Genomic DNA, 14,031 nt, shown 5'->3' with positions numbered 1-14,031 from the left:
TTTTGCAGCTGCATTTTGGGCTGTTTTGGCATATCCCTGGCAATGCCGGTGCAAAGTGGCTGCATCACAAATGTCAAGTTTTTTAATCTTCATCATCACCTCTTCAGATGCTTAAAATAAATTAGAAGTGGGGGAAAGAGGTGGAAATTTTTTTTTTTTGTTTTGTTTTTTTTTTTTTTTTTTTTTTTTTTTTTTGTTTTGTTTTTTTTTTTTTTTTTTTTGTTGTTGTTGTTTTGTTTGTTTGTTTGTTTGTTTGTTTTTTTGTTTGCTTTTGTCTGATACACAGATTATACCCTAAAGGGCACTTGGGACTCTTGCCTTGCTAGATTTTAGAAATGATTGATAAAAATTAAAAGGAGCATATTCTGTTTTCATAGCAGGGCAAGATGTCCAGAGATATACAGAATATCCACAGCCACTGAAATCCGTCAGCTCTGCTACTGGAAGAAGTGGCCTGAATTATATTTTGTATTAAATGAGGAGTTGGGTTGGAGTTACATCCAAAGATGGAGCTGCTCATAATCCCCATCCTGCTCCTCCTTTTCCTTGACTTTTTCCTTCTCCCTCATCTTGGGATGTGATTTGTCCAGGGAAGAGCCAGCCCTGGAACGTGGAGAGCTCTGGAATTCCAGTGCTGTGCCATCAATGCTGGACATGCTGCAGCCCCATAAAAGTGGGTTTGGCTGAACAATCCCTTCTGCTTTAGGGTCCAACCCAACCAGGCTGGGACTCTGATTTTGAAGCAGTCCAGTAAAACTCCCATGAGATTGCTGCAATTTTTCCTTGGAGAAAAAGGCTCTGGGATCTCAGTGTTCTTAATGGACTGCAATTATTTAATGCTGAGCCTCACTGAGCTGGGCTTTTCAAGGCAGAGCATAATGGCTGTAATTGCCAAAGGAAGCCTTGCTGGAGCAGGAGCTGCCAGATGCAATGGCACTCTGCTCTAAAAAGGTCACAGGAAAGGGACATTTAAATTAAGTTATAAATTACAATTGAAGAACAATATTTTGATGAGCAAGCCCAGAGATGTCAGAGCTGCAAGATGTAATTCATGGGTTCATTACAGGCTGGAGGTGCCTGACAGCTGAGCCATGCCAGAGGAGAATTTATTTGCAGCATCACCCAGACAGAAATGGCAGCTCTGCTCAGAGGCTGCAGCAGGAACTGGAACCTTGTGGAATGTGCAGCATTGATGGTGAAATCCCTTCCCTGGACCTGGCTTTTCTTTAGCAGCAATGTAAAGGAGCCTTTTGGACCTGTGCACATCCAGAATTCTCCTTTAATCCTGCCCAGTGGTGCAGAAGTTGCTGTATTTTCTGGTTTAAGGTACATTTGTGGTGGCTCCCTTTGTTGCAGTTGTTCACAGATTAAATCTCACAGTGGTGCCAAATTTGGATGCAGGGTTCATGTTAAAAATGGAGATTCTCTGGCTGGCTGGACAATGATCCTGTGTTGATAGAAGTACCTGGAGAAGTTCAAGCAGAAGTTAATGAAACCAGAAGCAGTCATCATTAGCTGTTTATACATTTGAATCTTGCCAATAAAATGCTCAGGAATACTAAATGGTTGAAAGTAAAAAGCAGAGAATGAACCAGACTGCAACACAAAAGTTTAATTCCAGCACTTAGAGAAAATATTTTTCCTTTCTGGTGCATTATTCTGCTGGCATTTATAAAACATTTTTTTCCCACTCCCACCTGCTAAAATGAACATTTTTCAGAAGACTCTAAGCCTGTATCATGGTTTCACAGGGGTCTTCTCTGTGCTGTCACCTCTGTGCTGATGGGGTTTGGGATTGTTACTAATGTAATTACCTGCTCAGAAGTTAATGCCCATATTATCTGGTGCTGATCTGGGACAGCCTTGCTGGCCTGTAAACTTTCCTTTTTCTGGAGTGCTTGCCTGCAGACCAGGCTGTTCTTTCTGGCCTTGTCTGGTTTATTTTTCTTGCAGATTGAGCTGCTTGGGCAGTGGGGCTGCCAGGGAAAAACACGTGTTGTCCTTGAGGCAGAATAAAGATGCCCTCCAAGTTACAAAGAGGCTTTGGCATCCCTGGTGTTTTGGGAGGGAGCAGAGAGGGGAGGGAAACAGGAGCCCCATTCTCCTCAGCACTGTCACATCTCCCGAGTGAAAAATCTTCTGGGTAGTGGCATGCTCAGAAAAGAGGCATTTGCAAGGTGAGCTGGCAAAACAAACAGTGTTTTTTTCTTTGAGATGGATTTGTTCCCAGTGCTGGAGTGCAAACAGGAGGGAAAATTAATGTGTACCCAGCAGAAAAGGCAACATCTTATTTTCATGCCTGTAAGTGGGCATTGCATACCATGGGATCCTTAGAACTATTTTTTTTTTTTTGAGGGGTTTTTTTTTTTTTTTTTTTTTTTTTTTTGTTTTTTTTTTTGGTTTTTTGAGGCAGTTTTGGTTGTTGAGCAGAGGCAGGGAGGGCTGCAAGCAGGAGCTGTGCCCCCCTGGCAGTGACAGCCAGGACTGCTGGCTCCACTGCTGAAAATCCACAGAAAACCACTGTGGCTCAGTTTTCTTTCTTGTCCACCTTCTGTTATTGAAGCACTTGTTTCCCTGTTTGTATTGTTACTTTAGTTGTTGGTGAGGAAAAAAAAGTTCTGGCTGCCAGTTAAGGACCATTTCTGTTTGTTCCAAAAACACACTGCAGGTAACAGCAGAGGTCTGGGCACAGGAGTGACCTTTTATTTTTAGAAGTACTTTTTTTTTTCTCCTTTAAAATTCCCCTAAGTATTCCAAACTAATGAATGCCCCAGTAAGCTGGTGAAGGGGGAAGAGACCTTCAGCAGTTCAGATCTGTTCCTGCTGACAACAGGAGATTTGAGCCAATTTGTGTGAAGTCTAACCCATCATGTATTAATTTTTATTTTACCAGGGCTGACATCACATTGGGCCCTGTGAGTAGAAGGGAGCAGCATGACTTTGGTTTAAACATTACCTGGGACAGGTTTAGGAAGGAAGGAGGATCCTGCTTGGTTCAGTGCTGCTGCTAAAACCTCAGTTACCCTTCAGGTTGTTTCAATTTCATTTCATACATCAACAGTAAAACTAATTAGGCAGAGAACATCTCATGTGGCTCCCTGTAGTGGTTTTTTTCTTCTGCAGTATCAGATCACTGCTAATTCCTTTGAATGATCTGTTTGTCTTCTTTATTTTTCAGCTCCATGAAAGTAACTACGATGCTGGAAAAGCCCTGCAGCGCTTGGTGAAGAAACCTGTGCCAAAGCTGATTGAGAAGTGCTGGACTGAAGATGAAGTGGTAGGAAATGATTTATCTCCTCCAGCCTTTATGGTTCATGTTGCTGCTCTTGCTTTTTTATCCTGTTTTTTTTTTTTTCCTAAAGAGGTTATCTTGATGAGCAAGAAGAGGGCAGATGTGTAAATAAAAATACACATGCTTGGGTGTAAAAATGAAAAAACCTGATCCAGTGCATGACAGAATTGCTCTTGGAAAGGTGCCAGGAGAAAAGTTTGGTGGTTTTTGTTTTGTTTTTGTTCTTGCCTTGAGTGGGTCAATTTTTAAGCTGGTTAATTGATGAAGTGTTTAAAGAAGTAAACAAATAAAAATGTGATCTTGTTAAGCTACTAATAAAGCTGGCAATGGTGTTAGAAAATAGAACTGCTTAATGGAGGAAACTTTCATGATCTCTTAGTGGTTTTAATTATTCAGGCAATGGCTGGAGAGGTTTTTTGTAAGCTGTAGGTTCTCTGCAAGGCTTTCAGGGAGCTCTTGCAGTGTGCTCTGCTCTCTCCTCATTTAACCCTTCCTGCAGCACGCTGGGCCAGCCCAGAGCCCCTGTTTGTGGCTGGTTCCAGCCCAACAAAGAACCTTTGTGGCTGCCTGGAGCTTGGGAGGGAGGAGGGAGGGCGGATCCAGAGCTGGCAGCCGTGCCAGGGCACGAGCAGAGCCTGGGACTGGCTCTCCTGAGCATTCTGCACCTCTTGTCCCAGAAGGAGCTTTGTGCAGGGACTGACTGCTGCAACAAACCCTTGGGGTGCTCTGCCTGGGTTTGCTGGGTTTGGGTTGAGGCTGCTCCAGGCTGTGCTCTCTGCACACATCCAGGGCTGAATTGTGCCAGCACCTCTCTTTTTCTCCCTGTGTAGCTTTTTTTCTCATTTTTTTTTCCATCAGCTGCCCTGTGAGTGCTGGAGCTGCTGCACTCAGGGGTTTTGATGATCCACCCATGTTAAACAAGAGAGAACTGAGCCTTACCAGTGGAAAAAACAAAGTTTATTGGAAAGTGAAGCATTACTGCAGAAGTGCAGCCTGTGAGCACAGAGTCATGATCACTGGCTCTATAAATCATTGTCAGCCCCAGCTCATTTTATCATATTTGTTCTTGTTCTGCTCCATCCAAGTTTCCAGAAACATTTGGCAGCCCTCCAGCCTGGGCAGATCCAAAGATCAGGCTGTGCTCTTATTTATAGACAGCAAAGCTCCACCTGCACAGCCTCAGAGCCTCTTGGTCCCTGCAGCTCAGAGGCAGCTCCAGCCTGAGGCAGCTGTGCTGCATTTTGGGGAAGTTTCCTTACTACAAACCCTGGGAAACTGAGGAGAACTCTGATCCACAGGCTGCTAAAGGTGCATGGGAATTCAAGTGCTGGTAAGAAAATACTCAGGTGTCAAACCCTAAGTCTGACCAAAACAATTCAGTTGTGGTGACAGCATTAATTGTGTGTGTCCCTTCATCTCAGGTGGCAAAGGATGGAGCCCCAGTGAAGTGGTGGGTGATAATCCCAGAGGGTTCTGAGGGAAATGGAGACCCAGGTCCAATCCCTGGCCATATTTGGGCTGGACTTGTCATTAATCTCCTCTTGCAGCCCAGGAAATGTGGCTCACTGAAATTTAAATACATCAATTTAAGTTCTGCAGTTGGATAAATAAGCAGATCCCACACCTGATACAGAGCTTTGGTCAGTTAACCTGGGTAATAATAGTAATAACAATAATAATACCCCTCACCACATTTAAACCTTTTTTTGTGGACTCTCAGCTGCCCAAAGACAAAGCCTTTGTTTTCCATTAGAGCAGCTCTGCTGCCTGTGTCCAGACTGTGAGGTGGGAGCTGCTTGGCAGTGTCAGACCTGATTAAAACAAAGGATGGGAGTTGTGTTATTTTTTGTGCTGCTGATGTGGTTGCAGATGTTTAGATGGAATTAAACAGAGGATAAAATTGGCCACTGATTGAGTTACACCAGGGTTGTGTAAATATGAAGACTGAGGTTTGTTGTCTCCCTCGTGTCTCTGAACCTGTGGCTATTTTTAAGCCTTTTTTTTGTCCCAGCATGTAAATTCAGAGGCTCAGAGTGAAGCCAGCCTTGCTCACTGCCTCAGAGTGGCTCCAGCAGCTCCAGTGGTGTGTGCAGCTCTGAGCAGCTGTTTCCTGTTTGTGAAGGCTCCTTCCCCACCTGACAACATCCATTTCCAGCAGACTCTGATGGGCAGGGCTGGGTTTCTCTTGTCATGCTCACAAATTCACTCTGTGGGCAAGCTGCAGCAATTGCCACATTTAATGCCTGACTGAGGCCAGTTCTGAGCACACACCAACTCCAGCAGCATCACCTGCTGCTCAGGGGCTGCAGTTCCCATAGAAAGCAGGATGAGGAGATGGAGGAGGGATTACCTGGGGAGAAGCCAGGAGCAAAGTTGTCTGGGTTTAATACAATCCTGCAGGTTTAAATCTCCTCTCAAAGCCAGCCCAGGATGTCAGAGCAGTGAGTTCTGCTCTGCACCTCAAAAAAAGCCCCTTGAAGTCTTGGCCAGGTGTTTTGGGTGCAGGCAGTCAGAAATCCCCCCTAGGGATGGAATGGTGCTCTCTGTTCTTCTCCACGTGGAAATCTCTGCAACTGCTGTGGGAGGGGAGTTTGGGACCATGAGATGAGCTTGACTCTGGAGCTTGCCCTGGTGATGGAGCTGAGTCCTGTCCACAGGTCCCAAATCTGGAGCCCAGATCAGGAATTTCTCCAGCTGATCATCCCCATTCCCTGCTGTGGTTCCAGTGGGAGCATCTCCCAAGACAAATTATAAAATTTCCATGTGTCTCAGGACAAAATCTCTGCAGAATGGCTTTTGTACCTCAGGGATGGTTCAGTACAATTCTGGCCCTGCATTTGCTCCAGGTCCCAAAAGGAGCCTCAATTCTGGATCAATAACTTATCAAAGAGCTGTGATTTATACAGGATACAGTGATCATCTCTAGTTTTTTAACCTAGTGGGAAGGTTTTCTGTTCTGGAGTCCTTCATGAGCTGGAAATGTGGAAGGACAGGAGCTGGTTCTGACTGCTCCTCACCAGCAGCCCCAATTCCAGCTCACATTTTTATCTCTTCATTCAGAATGTGCTTTTTTTCTCTCTTTATCAAAAGTTCTGAGGACAAAATCAATAGGGCTTACAGGAGAGAGAAATCTGCATCAGAACTAAAGGAACCTCCAGTTTATTAGGTTTTTAATTAAACATGATGAACACATTTTAAATACCACAAAGGCCTGGGGCTGAGCTGCATCTAATCGAAACAGATTAAGTCACCCGTCCACACTCGGGTAGTTATTAATTCTGTTTATTTATGCATGCTTGCTGCAGGCAGAGTTTGCTGCTGCTCTGCTGCAGTTTATTGCACAGGGATGCTCTCCTGCATGGAGCTCTGCTCCTCATTAGCATGCAGATGTTGATTATGAAGAGCTGGTGAGGTTTAATTGAAGCACCTTTGGAACTTGGGGCTGTGTTTTCCAAAGTTGAAGGGGAGTGGGTGAGGCAGTACTTGAACATTCTTTACAGTTCCTCCCTTTTCCTCTGCTCTTTGCTGCATCCATGTTCAGTTCTCTAAAGGAAGTTGCCAAGAGTTCTTAGGAAGGTTCTTTCACCTGTGCAGAGCTGTCAATGCCACCCTGTGACATCCCTGATAGCTGCCTTTTATCTGGAAATATTCTGCCTTTTAAATATTTCACATTGCCCTGGATGTTGAGTGGTTGAGGTAAACAACCTCCATTCAAACAACCTCCTCAATTTATCTGCAGGGTGGTTAATCCTGCCTGGTGCTAAATCCTAATTGGCCATGTACATCCATTTACAAGTTCATAAATTTTAAAACATCCACACCTGGCTTCAGCTTAAACTCGTTTATCATAAAATACAAGTGGAGATCTTTCTGCCAGGAAGGACAAGATACAGCAAACGACTTTCTGATCTGTTTGCAAGTGTTTGTAATCCAGCATGGCAGTCAGGGAATTACTTATGCAAAACCCACAGCCTTGTTTGCTTGGCTTCTCTGCCTGGAATCCTCCTCAGATGTCTCATCCACCCTTTCTGGAGTGTGTGCTCATGAAAACATTGTTCTCGTGTTCTCCTTTGAACCCAGGGCTCTTCAGATGTGCTGGGAGACAGAGCTGCTTACTGGGGCAAAGATACCCTGAATTTTATTTGCTGTTTATGTGGCAGCTATAGAAAATGGAATGCAGAGCCAGATTGAAACAGAGCCTCTGGAATGGTCCAGTGGAAAAAAATCCTAAAGGGGTGTTGGAAAAGCTGGGCAGCATTGCAGGGCTGACTCCTGGGGTGGGCTTGGAAGGTTGAGACAGCAGTCACTGCTCAGTTTCATTGTTTTACCCACAGAAAAATAAACATTGCAGCTTGCCAGTGGTGAGACAGTCCCACTAAATGAACATTTTCTGGAATTTAGTGATGCAGCCACGTTTGCAAGTGTGATAATCAGTAACAGTTGAAGCTTAGCTGAGCACTGAGATAAAAATCCACCAAATCAGGTTGCTGTGGCCTTGCAGGACCTGTGTTTTAAGAATAAATAAGATTTTAGTCTAAGCACGTGTGGGAAGGTCTTGTCTGTGTCTTATTCTGAAAGCTCAGAGTGGAAAAGAACCATCAGCCCTCACAGTCCAAAGTGCCCAGTGAAGGATGAAATTATTCTGCTTAGGGGAAAAAGTTGTTATTTAAAGGTTGCATAAAATTATAGTTACTGAGTAGCTGGCAGGTTTACAAAATGCTGAGGTGCAGTACAGCTGGAAAATACAAGGTGTATTACAGCTCAGAAAAGGGAATTTGGTTTAAACACAGGTTCCTAGATGAAAGATAACAATCTTTTGTTTGTGATTAACTTGCATCAGTCTTTGATCCAAGCCCTTGTTGAAAGGGATCAATACTGCACATACAGCACCGAGTTTATTGTCAAGTCCTTTTGGAAATAAGGCAGTGAATTAAAAATCAATTATACGTGCAGAAAAGTTTGTGTAGGGCAATCAATTCTGTCCTTTTAGTTTGCCAAAAGATTCCATTGTTTAACCAGCTGTGAAAAGGAATGAATTTTAAAAGCCTCCAGCAAATGAGGGAGCCCAAGGGGGCGGGGGCGAGATTAAAAAAAAAATTATTTCAGCATTTCATGTTCAGCAAAGGTTCTTGAGGGATAAATCTGTAAATCCTGTCAGTGACCTTGGCTTCAGAGTGGGTGATCTCTCTGCTTTCCCTGACGCTGATCTTTGCCCAGCTGCCAGACAAGTTGCTGTTCCCTTAACAATATCATTTTGGGGTGTGTTGAACTGCCCTGTGCTTCTTGCTCTGCCATCTCTGTGCCTTCATGTGGAATATTTTTATCTGTTAATTTTTATCGTTACATTTTTTTTATATTTATTAATATTTTTGTTGATCCCAAAAAACAACAGCACAGCTCCTTGTCCTGGCTGGGAGCCACAGCTCAGGAGCTGTTTCTGTGTGGGATGGAGGAGAAACCCCAGAGCATCCCCAGGTGCCCTGGGGAGCTGCTGGTTTGTTTTGCAGCCAGGGCTCTGCTCACACCCCCCTGAGCTCCCTGTGGCCAAGGGAAGGGATCTGCAGCTTGGGGGCTTCATAAACACAGCAGAGGTTGATTGTCAGAACTGCTGTTTCCATCTCATTTTCAAGGGCATCTGAAAAATGGAGCTGACTGGCACAGCCTGGTGCTCTCCATCATCCCTGGGTGAGCATTTCAGAACAGGAGCAGTGCTGGGGGATGGGAGGGGTTGCATTTGTCCTCCCAGAGGGCTGGGTTTACAAGCAGGGTGTCCGTGGGTCTGTCCCACCCCTTAGGCAGAGCAGGAGCTGGTGCTGGTTCCTGCCAGGGCCACAGCTCCTGCCTGCACCACCCTGACCTTTTATCCAGATTTTATCTGCCCAGGGATCCGGAATCTGGGTTAAATATAACCTCCTGCTGTATCCTGTCCTGCTCCTAAAGGAAACTGAGTCATGACATTCTGGAGAGCAGCTGGGGAGTGCAGGGATCATCACAACTGGGGATTTTCTGAGCTTAGTGCTTCTGGCATAGAGAGAAAATCAGGGAGGGACTGTAACCTCTGAAAGTGCAATTGAAATACAGTCACAAATAATGAGGTGCTTTGATATTCTGTTTTTAGTGTATGATAGAAATCTGCAGCTTCTTTCCAAGGGATTTTGGCTTAGTCCAAGTTGATCTAAGGTAAAAGTGTCTCCTTTTCAAATACTTATGTTGGAACTCACAGAGCCCAGGAATGGATTACTTGACATGGCAAATGTCTGTTTTGTTTTGGAGGAGTTGTTTGCTGTCTAAATGGCAATTTGCTGTTCCTAACAAGATTGCTTTACAAACACAAAAACCCCACCCCCTAAAACAAAGTGAATGCAGGCAGATGACAGCATTGTCTGCAGCTTGACAAGCTGATATTTGATTTTTGAATGTTTTTCCCTGGTAGTTTGGGTCTCTGCCTGAGTCTTGACTTTGATTCTTTGTTTGAACACAGAGGCTGACAGCCCCAAACCCCCAGACTTCCTGAGTGCCACTGGATTCTCTGTGTTCTGCCCAGCAGCTTAGCTGGGAATTATTTCGTCTGGCCCAGTGGCCATTGCAGCAGCAAATGACAAAATGCTCTTCAAATGGGTGTAGTGACATAATTCCTATTGAAGAAATGTTGATTACTGTCACAATGTGGCTGCTCTGTGTGCTTTAGTGCTCAGGGCTTATCTTTCTTGCACAACATAAGCAGTATGAATGCCAAAATACACCTCATTTGCAAGTGCTGTTTGCATGATAAATTTTATTTTTCTAATCTCCCCTATCAACAGAACCAATTTTTTTTTTAATCTTTCCGATGACATAAAAATGCATTTTAATGAAGCAAATTATCAAGCTTTGTCTTTTCTGTGTACGAGCGGGGCGGCCCCATTCAGTGAGGCTGAGAAATGATCATTTGTTCTATTACAGGCTGTAACAGCCAGAGCAGAGCCAGATCCATCACCAGTTGCTCAGCTTTGTGTTACTTAAATCACTTGCCATCCTGTCAGGGGCTCAGAATTCTCCACGGGAGCCATTATTTAATTTAAGTTTGTAAAGGTGTCACTTGTTTGATAATAGGCTGCTTCTGTAGTAGATGAATAGGGACTAAATATTCATCATTTTCTGCATCCATCCCAGCTCCCTAATGAGTTACAAGGATAGCAGTGCCGGTGGAGCTAATGATGGCAGTGCCACCAAAGGAATGTGACAGCACTGAGGATTTCAGGGAAGGGCAGAGGGTGGTGGGCACTGAAGCTCCCCAGGGGATGGGCACAGGGAGGGGTTGCTGGGGTGTCCTGGGCAGGGCTGGAGCTGGATCCCTGCTCCTATGGGACCCTTCCAGCTCAGGATGTTCCAGGATTCTGGAGTTCTTCTGGAGCTGGAGAGGCTTCGTTGGAGATGCTGCTCCCAGAGCCAGCATGAGAGGGTTTTGTGTGAGCTGCAAGGAAACTCAGATTTGGGAGTGGAAATGGGAAGGAAGTTGGGGTCCATCCCTGGCCACTGGAGCTTCCCCCCAAAGCTGTGGCTGGCCCAGGTGAAGGCAGAGCAGCTCCTGCAGGGCTGTGCCAGCTCCTCTCTGCTTCCCCTGTTCTGTGTGTCTCACAAGTGCTGATCTCTGCTCCTGCACTGTTGTTTTTGTGCCCTGTGCCTCGTGGCTGTGCCTGTTTTGTGGTGGAGGCTTTGTGGTTGTGCTTCAGCCTCTCAATACCTGCCCTGCTCCCCCCCTGCTTGTGGGTTTCCCCATCCTTTTGTTCTTTGCTGCTCCCCCAGCCTCTCTCTGCATCCCTCAGATTTATGTGGCTTTTAGGCTGCGTGGGGAGATTGATCAGCCAGGCCTTATGCATTTAGAGGAGCTGATAAATGACAGGGCAGCACATTCCCCTCCACTGCTCTGGAATAACTTCACTGCTCAAATCAAACATCCCATTTGCCACAAATTGGGGAAGGCAAAGAGGGCACCTCTGGTTTATTAGGGTGCATATTTCATTTATCTGCTCTGGGAGGTATTGTCCAGTTCTACGTGTCTGGGGAGGTAATTCCAGACTCTCAGCACCATCCCCCTGCCCCCCCTCCCCTAAAATCCTTCAAGGTTTCCTTTCTAGCCTTCACCTTTGTTACAGCTGCCTTTCTGGTCCTTCATTTTCAGCTCTTTAATCATTCCCTCTCTTATTTGTGGTCCCTTTTTCACAGCTGGCCCCATTCTCCCCCTCACTGAGGATGTGTCCCTCAGCCTGGAATTTGATTTTGTCATTACCAGTGTTTCTTCCACTCAGATTTGCATGCTCAGCTGTCTCTTCACTCCACTGCAGCCAGTGGCAGACTTACTCTCAGAGGAATTTAGGGAGTTTCCAGGGTCAAAAACTGGAATTTGTATCCGAGTGCCTGAATTCCAGCCTGGGCATTGCTGCAGTCACAGCCCCTCTGTTAATGATTTACCTGGGAAGGCACCTGCAGAAACCCCTGTCTCTCCAGAGGGATCATTCCCATTTTATCTCATTTTCCTTGGATTTCTTCATTGCTCCAAAGTCTGGGGGCTCTTGAAGTGCTTTTATTTGTTTCCTTCTGCCATTTGCATAAAAATCCCTGTTTGACAGCAGAAACTGTCTCCAGAATAATTGACAATAATGGTTGAAATCCCAAGGGAACAACATTTCTCTAGTAGGGAGCAGCACTGGAAATGCTGTGTGTGAGCCTGGAAGGATCACACAAGATATTTCAAGTAGTCCTTGAAAAGGAACATGTCCAGCTCTTTATTTGCTCTTTGGTTTTGATGCACAAGAAGACTTTTTGTATATTAGCATTTTAACAGCAGCTTAAAATAACCAGAAATGAATCTCCTTGTGTACAGAAAAGGCAATCTGAAGTATAATCAAAAGCTTTCTGTTGTCTTTTGTCAGCAGCACATTGTTTTGCTTTTCTGGGTCACAAATGTGCCAGACCTTTGTTCTGTTTAACTCTCAAAAGGCACCTTTAAAAAATCATTTCTGTAAAAAACACACTCAAATCATTTTAGCTTTGTTTGCAACACTGAGAAGCTGTTGATTGCAGGAGACAGAGAATGTTGGATAAACAGAAAGTTCTTTTTTTCTCAGTGAGGGCAGGCCCAGGACTTGTTGCTCCCTTTGGAAGATGCTCCTGCCCTCCCTGGTTTGGAAAGGGAATTCCTCCTCTTCCCACTCTTGTTTTAGTAGGAATTGCAAACTGAGTGTTCATCTCTGCTGACATGTGGGACCATGGGTGACCTTACCAGGCTGGAAATGCCTGCAGAAATCCAGGAGTTGTTCTTGGAGAGCCCAGACTGTTTGTTCAACACCCCTTGCAGAGCTGCAGGAAAGGAAAGTCAGGTAATGGCAGGCAGGGTTTGAGCCAGCAGCAGCTGCTGGGCTCAGGTCAGGTTTCTGATTTTATCTGGGGTAGGGGATCACATTTCTGCTGCCACACTGTGGGGTGGATGTGGGATTGTGGGTGATCTATGGGATGGCTGTGGGATCTGTGGGATTGCTGGGTGATCTATGGGATGGCTGTGGGATCTGTGGGATTGCTGGGTGATCTGTGGGATGGAGCAGGGAGTGTGTGTTCCTCACAGAAACCTTTGGAGTTGGAATTTACAGTGGTGCCCGAGCAGAGGTGGGGAGGCACAGGGGCAGCTCTGCTGTTTGTCAGCTGCTGCCATCCATCCTTCTGTCTGTCTGTGCATCACTCCCTGCACCCATCCCTCCCTGAATCCCTCCCTGCATCCCTCCCTGCATCCCTCCTGCATCCCTCCCTGCATCCATCCCTCCCTGCATCCATCCCTCCCTGCATCCATCCTTGCATCCATCCTTGCATCCCTCCCTGCATCCATCCTTGCATCCCTCCCTGCATCCATCCTTGCATCCCTCCCTGCATCCATCCTTGCATCATCCCTGCATCCATCCTTGCATCCATCCCTGCATCCATCCCTCCCTGCATCTATCCATCCATCCCTGCATCCATCCCTGCATCCATCCCTCCCTGCATCCATCCATCCATCCCTGCATCCATCCCTCCCTGCATCCATCCATCCATCCCTGCATCCATCCCTGCATCCATCCCTGCATCCCTCCCTGCATCCATCCATCCCTGCATCCATCCTTGCATCCCTCCCTGCATCCATCCCTCCATCCTTGCATCCCTCCCTGCATCCCTCCCTGCATCCATCCCTGCAGAGGTTGCCTGGCAACCCAGTGCGTCCCAGAGCCTCCCCAGCAGGTTGGGGATGATTTATTGATGATTTATCAATGATTTATCGATGATTTATTGATGATTTATCGATGACTTATTGGCAGGGACCCACGGGGCAGCACCAGAGCTTTTCATGGGAACTGCCTGGATCTGAGGGCTTGGGAGCATTTTATGCAGGATGTGCAGTGACAGCACCCAGAGCTGATAATCAGGGTGCAGTTAGAGCGCACTGAAAGGCTCCTCGTTTAGACAGAATTGATTTTTTTTTTTTTTTTTTTTTTTGCTATTTTGTTTTCTGTGTCCCATCAGGACTTCCCCACAGACACAGGTACAGAATGGGAATCAAAGCTTTGCCTGGTGCTTGGGGTGAACCTGTAATCTTTCTCTTTATAAAAATAGCTCTGCTAAAAGTCCTGGTGGGAAAATACAGCTGGGGTCAGCACAAAAGGTTAGCAACACCCTGACAGCTCCAGGCCCGGGGTGAAGGAAGAGCTGAATTCCCCTGCAGCTCTGGCAATGTC

At 45.8% G+C, this 14,031-nt stretch overlaps 1 protein-coding gene across 6 annotated transcripts in view; it reads left to right on the top strand.

Moving 5' to 3' along the window:
* The window catches only part of RERE (arginine-glutamic acid dipeptide repeats), a 174,561-nt gene that overhangs the window by 113,526 nt on the left and 47,004 nt on the right, over positions 1-14,031 (top strand). For all 6 annotated transcript variants that reach the window (XM_056508146.1, XM_056508144.1, XM_056508145.1 and 3 more), the window contains one exon: positions 3,179-3,277. In XM_056508146.1, coding sequence (XP_056364121.1) covers positions 3,179-3,277 — 99 coding nt within the window. The remainder of the gene's footprint in view (positions 1-3,178; positions 3,278-14,031) is intronic.

Source organism: Oenanthe melanoleuca, chromosome 21, assembly GCF_029582105.1.
Source record: "Oenanthe melanoleuca isolate GR-GAL-2019-014 chromosome 21, OMel1.0, whole genome shotgun sequence".
Classification (NCBI taxonomy): domain Eukaryota; kingdom Metazoa; phylum Chordata; class Aves; order Passeriformes; family Muscicapidae; genus Oenanthe; species Oenanthe melanoleuca.
Note: the sequence above shows the minus strand (reverse complement) of the source record. Positions and strands in the feature narration are given on the sequence as shown.